The sequence below is a fragment of the Panicum virgatum genome, chromosome 7K, assembly GCF_016808335.1.
Source record: "Panicum virgatum strain AP13 chromosome 7K, P.virgatum_v5, whole genome shotgun sequence".
NCBI classification, from domain to species: Eukaryota; Viridiplantae; Streptophyta; class Magnoliopsida; order Poales; family Poaceae; genus Panicum; species Panicum virgatum.
Window position 1 is genome coordinate 30,143,813 of NC_053142.1, and position 6,875 is coordinate 30,150,687.

At 48.9% G+C, this 6,875-nt stretch overlaps 1 protein-coding gene across 1 annotated transcript; it reads right to left on the bottom strand.

The window, feature by feature from the left end:
- Positions 1–1,962: 1,962 nt before the first annotated feature.
- On the bottom strand, positions 1,963–3,665 carry LOC120640848 (probable BOI-related E3 ubiquitin-protein ligase 3). Its single transcript, XM_039916768.1, has 2 exons — positions 2,968–3,665; positions 1,963–2,865 (listed from the first exon to the last, which is right to left on the bottom strand). The coding sequence occupies exons 1-2, from the start codon at positions 3,394–3,396 to the stop codon at positions 2,347–2,349; spliced, it is 948 nt and encodes a 315-aa protein (XP_039772702.1). The 5' UTR covers positions 3,397–3,665; the 3' UTR covers positions 1,963–2,346.
- Positions 3,666–6,875: the final 3,210 nt, after the last annotated feature.

A 6,875-nucleotide genomic window follows, 5' to 3' on the forward strand; every position in this document is an offset into this window, starting at 1 on the left:
ATGCCATGCCAGAGATTTTGCCGAGTGCAAAATATTGAGCACTTGGCAACATTACTATTTGCCGAGTGCCTACTAAAAACCACTCGGCAAACAGATGACACTCCGCGTAATAAGTCTTTGCCGAGTGCTGGACATTTGGCACTCGGCAAAGCCAAACTTTACCGAGTGTCTAAAGTTGGGCACTCAGCAAAACCAACTTTGCCGAGTGCCACGCGGCTGGCTCTCGGCAAACAGAACTTTGCCGAGTGCCTTAGAGCGGACACTCGGCAAAGTTTGTCACGTGCGCTGCACCCGACCGTTACCCCGTTGCCAAGACCGTTGCCGTTATATTTTGCCGAGTGTCAGGTTGGGGACACTCGGCAAACCACTCTTTGCCGAGTGCAAAGTTTTGTGAATGCCAAGTGCATTATCCTGGCACTCGGCATTCATGTATTTTTGCCGAGTGTCCTCATTAGCACTAAGCAAAATAACAATAAAAATTTCTCCAATACAATCCAAATTTTTTTCTCAGCTACTATACTATACAAAACACTGCATATTAGAAGTTGATACATTTTTCGTTATGTTTACTATATTTATTTAATGTAATAATTCATTAAAAGGATATTTTGGGGATAATACAATTTTGAACAACGAAATATAGTATAAATGAAGTATAATGAATGGAAAAATGATATTTATGTTGTTTAGTCCAATTTGATACATTGTCAAACAATTGAAAGGAAAATTTGAACATTTTGCTCATGAAACGGGACAAAGTGTGCTGTGGACAGATTGGTTTTTAATTTATAAAATTCAAAAGTAATAAAAAAATTCTTGAAATTTTTCATGACATCATGATTTCATACAGGGAGTCTATGGTAAAAAATTGAAACGATTTTGCAAAAGTTGTCATGTATGTCGCTTACAAAACGAGGCATCTCCGAAGAAGTTTCAGAGAACTTAGAAGGATTCTTTGAGATTTTGAGTCAGAGTGATGTTCGAATTGGAGTTTTACTTCCTATTTTTTTAAGAGCCATAAGACATTAAGAATTGTGTAATGTTAAATTTTGGTGATTTTTTGAGCCCATTTGTGATATTCGTGCTATGTACCGTGAGATATTTGTGCTATTATGCGATATTTGTGATGGATGTGCCGTATATATGCTATATTAAATGTCTGAAATGTATATATGCGTTATTTCTAATGGATGTGGTTATTACATAATAAACAGAAAAATAAAAAAACAGCAAGTTTTGTCGAGTGTTATTACCCTAGCTCTCAGCAAAGCAACAATTTTTCTATTTTCTGAAAAAAAGCTTTGTCGAGTGCAATTACCTTGACACTCGGCGAAGTCTTAAACTTTGTCGAGTGCCGACGCGTGTCACTCAGCGAAGTTTGAATCTTTGCCGAGTGCCACGCGTCTAGCACTCGGCAAAGTCGCCGTCCACCGTCCCGTTCGTCCCGTCCGCCCGTCTCGTTCATGCCATTCGCCCGTTTCCCGTTCCGTTTCCACTTTTTTTGCCGAGTGCGGCTTGGCTCTTAACAAAGCCGGCTTCGCCGGGAGATAAAACGCCGTGTGCTACACTCGACAAAGAAAATACCAAGTATTTTCGGGCGTTTACCAAGTGCCACAGACACTCGGCAAAATAGCCGAGTCCGGTAGCGAGTGCAAGGCACCGGGAGAGACGGGGGTAGGAAGAGGGTATCCGATTCCCATCAGACGTCGAACCGACCTGATGGTGGGCAGCGGGGGCGTGCGGCGAGCTGCTAGCTGCTGCTCCCGGTGTCGGTTGCGCTCGTCGCATCCAATGTAATCTCGCTTGATCTAGCTCATCCGGCACGCTACTGTGTGGCAGCTCGATTAACAGCGACCTGCTGGTGCCGCTCCAACAGACAGAGATCTTTGAAAGGTTTGTTTAGTTGTCTTCAAAATTTCAAAATTTTACAAGATTTTGTCACATTGAATCTTTCTACATGCATGAAATATTAAATATAGATAAATAAAATAACTAATTACTCAGTTTAACTATAATTTGCAAGACAAATCTTTTAAGCCTAATTAATTCATGACGGGACAATAATTACCAAATACAAATGAAAATGCTACAGACCCTAAACTTTATGCATCTAAACAAAGCCTTAGCTTAACAGTGATCCTTTCCAGCACGACCATTGCAGCCTCGCCGAGTCATGCAAAGCAGACGATTGTGGCTTGGCCGCTCAACTCAAGCGGCGCATGTATAGGATTGGATGTACCAGCACCTATACGGCAGTACCATGCTCTTGTACACTGTACACAAATAATCCCCCTTGCCTCTTGGGTCTTGGCAGGCGCACGGACGGGCGAACGGACGCCGTAGGCTTCAGGAGACCAGGACAAGGAGCGAGGCGTTCTTGGCCGCCGCGCAGACGGGGCACGCGTCCGCGCCGGCCTCGCACGTGCGGCACAGGCACAGGTGCCGGCACGGGAGCAGCAGCACGCGCGCCTCGCCGCCGCCGCAGGACCTGCACGACGGTGGCGAAGAAGCGCCGTCGCCCGCGGCCGGCGCCGGCGGCCCCTCGAAGCAGCACGACCGCGCGTCCTCGGCCCCGCCACCGTCGCCCGCGGCGCCGCTGGTGGGCGGCCGCAGGAGGACCTGGTCGAGCGTGGCGCGGAGGCCCGCGGCGACGGCCTCGTGGCTCCTGGCGACGCCCATCCACGCCTGGCACTCGGCGCCCATCTGCCGGGCCTTCTCCTCCAGCTCCGCGTTGCGCCGGAGCGCGCGCTCCAGCTCGGCCTCCGCCGCGCGCGCGCGCCCCACCGCCGCCCGCCCCGCGGCGGCCAGCAGCGCCCGGGCATGCCTCCGCCGCGCCTCTTCCAGCGCCACCCGCATCCGCTCGCTCTGCGCCACACCGATCCCAACCATACCAAATCAGACGCTGTTCCACAAACCCACACATCGAATCCACAAGCCGGTTCGTCCCGATCGATCACGGGCACGTACCTCGAGCCGTATGAGCGCGTCGATCTCCCCGCCCTGGTGGCAGAGCGAGAGGGTTGCGCCACCGCCATGGGCCACCGCACTGCAGCTGGTGGACGCCGCGCCGGAGCCCGCCGCCCTGCTCCGAGTGTCGTCTCCGGTCGCCCCTGGCACCGGCAGCGGCGCCAGCCCCTGCATCCCCGCCGGGGGCAGAACCACGCGCCGATCCTCCAAGTCCAAGAAACCCCCCGCGTCAGCCACGCGCGCCCGCTTCCTCGGCGCGAAGCCGTGGTTGCTGGTGAGCACGCTGCCGGAGAAGCCGCTGAGCACCATCGTGTCCGCGATCCCCGCCGGCGCCGTTGGTGGCACGCACCCGGCGGCGTACTCGTCCAGGAACAGGGAGCCACCCACCGGCGGGAAGTCGTGGGAGAGGTGTCGCGCCTGCACGGCCATGGCAAACGCGACGGGGAAGGCGAGGAAGGGATTGAAGTGGAGGGAGGGAGAGGCAGAGCCTGAGTGGAAGTGTGGGCGTGGCGGTTATATATACATCCACGGTTTGGAAAGGCCATGACCATGACTTGGGCGTGGGTGGGAGGTTCGGGAAGGCACGGCGGCGGGGGGCGTTGGGAGCGCAGCAAAAGCGGGACTGGAGGTGTGGAACGAAAGGTAACGGACGTTGCATGACGGCGCTTTGATATATTCATGTTGGTTCCTTTCCTAGGTTTGGTGTCGTATTGGGTTTTCGCTCGGTTTTTCATAATTAACTGAGCATTGTATGGTTTGGTCTCGTTTCTCTTAATATGAGGCACATTCTTCTTATATGATATGACAGTGCTTCTACTTTTAATTTAAAAAAACACCGTTCTATTCTGTCCGCACCGGTTCCATCGAAAATTTACCAACCCAAAACTTGCTAGAAAACAACAACAAAAATATCGTAAGAAACAAATTTAAGCAAAACTATCCACCAAAAAGGTAAATTGTATGGTTGATCCTCAAATTTGTTCAGACCCCCTATTCTGAAATTACAGATTTAGCTCCATAAACGTAGCCTCGGGGGGTCATTGAAATCCTTCTACTCTCAAAATACAAATATACATCTCTAAACATAGCTTTGGTGTCACCTAGATCCTTGTTCCATCAAAATACGGTGACATCCCAATTAAATTGATATAACTAATTTTTTATCAATATAATTTAGTTATACTCCAATAGAGCAAATTTAATTTAATGTGAAAAGAGAATATTGGTGAGTATGAATCCAAGAAGCTCCATGATGTTTTACTTTGAAAGCAATATCTTAGCTTGTTCGCCTGTTAGGTCTATATGACAACCGTGTTTTATTCTTATATAAGATTGTTCAGGCTTAAAATAACTTGTGCTTCCTCCGTTCTAAATTATAAGACATCCCAAGAATCTTGGAGAGTCAAAGCAATCTCAAGTTTGACCAAGATTATAAAGAGAAATATAAAGATTTATGATACCAAATTGATGTACTATGAAAATATAACTAATAAAAAATCTAATAGCACTTAGTTTATATAATAAATGTCATTATTCTATTATATAAATTTGGTCAAACATAAAAAATTTGACTCTCCAAGATTATTGGAATGTCTTATAATTTGGAACGGAGGGAGTAGTTGTATTTGCCAAACTAGAAAGTAAAATCGGGCTTATGAACACCATGAATGACCAAATGAAGGGGGCAACAAAATCAGTCAGAATATAAGGCAATGAAAGTAGTAGCATGCTTGAAAGCATAATATTTGATCCAATTGTATTCTATTAATGGGATGTAAGTTGTAACTGCAATTTAAAAGTATAGGGACTTAGATGACGCCCGTAACTAAGTTTAAGGGCTTAGATTCGTATTTTGAGAGTATATGAACCTAAATGACACCTGAGGCTATGTCTAGGGAGCAAGATCTGCAATTTAAAAGTAGAGGAATATAAGTGACATAGCTAAACAAGTTTAAGGATTGACAATGCAATTTACTCACCAAAAATAATAAATAAAGGTTTGTGTCCAAGAAATTTCTAGCTAGCACGACCCGAATCTTTCTTGTACACATTTTGTAATTGTGAACAAATCTTAAAAGTATATTTATGCTAAAAGACGGTGCGGCATTTTCGTCTCACCTTGCTAGTTGATGTTGCGTCTCTAGAAAAAGTATCAGTTCAGCACCTTAGAGCTAGTATTAAAAATATTACAAGGTGAGATAGGCATGCTGCAAGAGTTGCTACATCAGATTCGTGATGAAGTTGGAGGAAAGAGAAGAGAAGAGAGAAAAGATTGGCTGATGAACAGGTTTTTAGAATGTTTGTGAGAGAACAAGGTAGCTAGGCCAAGCACAAATGATTTGTACAGTCCGTTGGTTGTTGTGTCACTCGTCGTACTCTTAGAACTCCAAAAGAACATGTATCTCACTCTTAAAATCATTTTTGGGAACAAAAGTGAAAAAAACGGAGTCCAATAGACGGCGCAAACCTTCCCCAATATTTTGGGGATGCGAATTCCTGATGCCTCGCCGCGCATATTTTCGCAGATTCTGCTGCCCCCAATCGCCCCTAGATCCTCCGTTCCCGCGCTCTAGCCTCTAGGCATCCATTCTCGCGCTTTATCTGTGCCGCCCGCGCCAGTTCTGGGAGCCAAAAAGTTTTTGGCGGCGTCGGCGTTGGAGGTTGCAGCGGTGGCGGGAGGCGGCGTTTTGGAGACGGCAGCGGCGGCGGTGAGAAGCCTTTAGATGCAGGCGATGCGGTCCACTGTTCCCAGTCGGCGAGGAAGCTTGGCTCGACGGCCAGAGGATGCGCCAGATCCTATCCTCCGGGCTCCGGCAGCCACATCCCCCAATGGCCTGGCGGCAATGGAATTTTCCAGAGGTTCCGAGGTCAAGACATGGCCTGGCCAGCGGTGACATGCAAGGTCAACAGCAAGGTGGAGGATAACGTGGACTGTTTTGAGATATTGGGGACTGATTATTAGTGATCTGTTGTGGGTTCATATATTTTTGGAGAAATTTTATCTTGGAAGAGCCCCCAATATATAGTTTTGGGGAAGATTTTTTTAGAAAACTCTTGGAGATGCTCTTAGTATCGCAAATATAGGGTGTCCTTGCTACTTTTTTTGGTAAAAAGGGTTTTGTACAGTATCACTTTCTTTGTTACATGTTTATTCCTGACGGTGCAAAATCTAGCAGGCCGGTTCTGATCACAGAAATTATACCTGTTACGTACCAGGAGCAGTAAGTAGTAGATCCACATTTCTTTTTTTTTCTATATCCACTTAACCAACAGTTTCCATCAGTAGCATCGTAGCTGCGGCCGCCGGCCGGTCAGCACGTCAAGCTCTTCGCCGTAGCGCGAGGGCTGGCCAGCTGAAGCACTCGATCGAGATGCCCCGCGGAACCGGATCGTGTGCGCGCGACGCGAGCTCAACGCCCTCCCTGCGGCTCGACGTACGGATCAGGCTGGTTTGATTCGGCACGGTTGCCGGCCACCTTGTCTCCCGCACGCAGCACCGTGAAAATTCTGAATCCGATGACGGGTCAGATCAGAAGTACTACGCACTAGTGGAGGGGCATCTTTTTCTGGGTCGCCGTCGTCGTGATCAAGCTCAGCGCGCCGAGATTATCGCACGGGGCCAGAGCCCCCGGCCGTACGTACGCACGCTGATCGGCGCAGCCGCGCAGCGCGCGCGTGGTCCGTGCTTGCTGTGGAGTAGCAACGACCGGCTCAGCCCGCGCACCCGCCTGCGCGAGCACGTCCACGGAGAAAACACCAACCGGACATCCCGCCGTGCTTGTCCTCGGCACAGCGCGGCACCACCGCGCCTGAGCCTGCGCACGCGCAGCTTGTCCTCGCCAACTTGAAGGCGCGCACTGGCCTGGCCTGTGCCCGCCCGGCCGTACTCGTTCAGCGCTGCGCGAGCC

Coding starts and splice junctions, on each gene's coding strand:
- LOC120640848 (XM_039916768.1), bottom strand. CDS start 3,396: ATGGCCGTGCAGGCGCGACACCTCTCCCACGACTTCCCGCCGGTGGGT. Junction 2,866..2,967: donor ACGCGCTCATACGGCTCGAG/GTACGTGCCCGT, acceptor GGTGTGGCGCAG/AGCGAGCGGATGCGGGTGGC.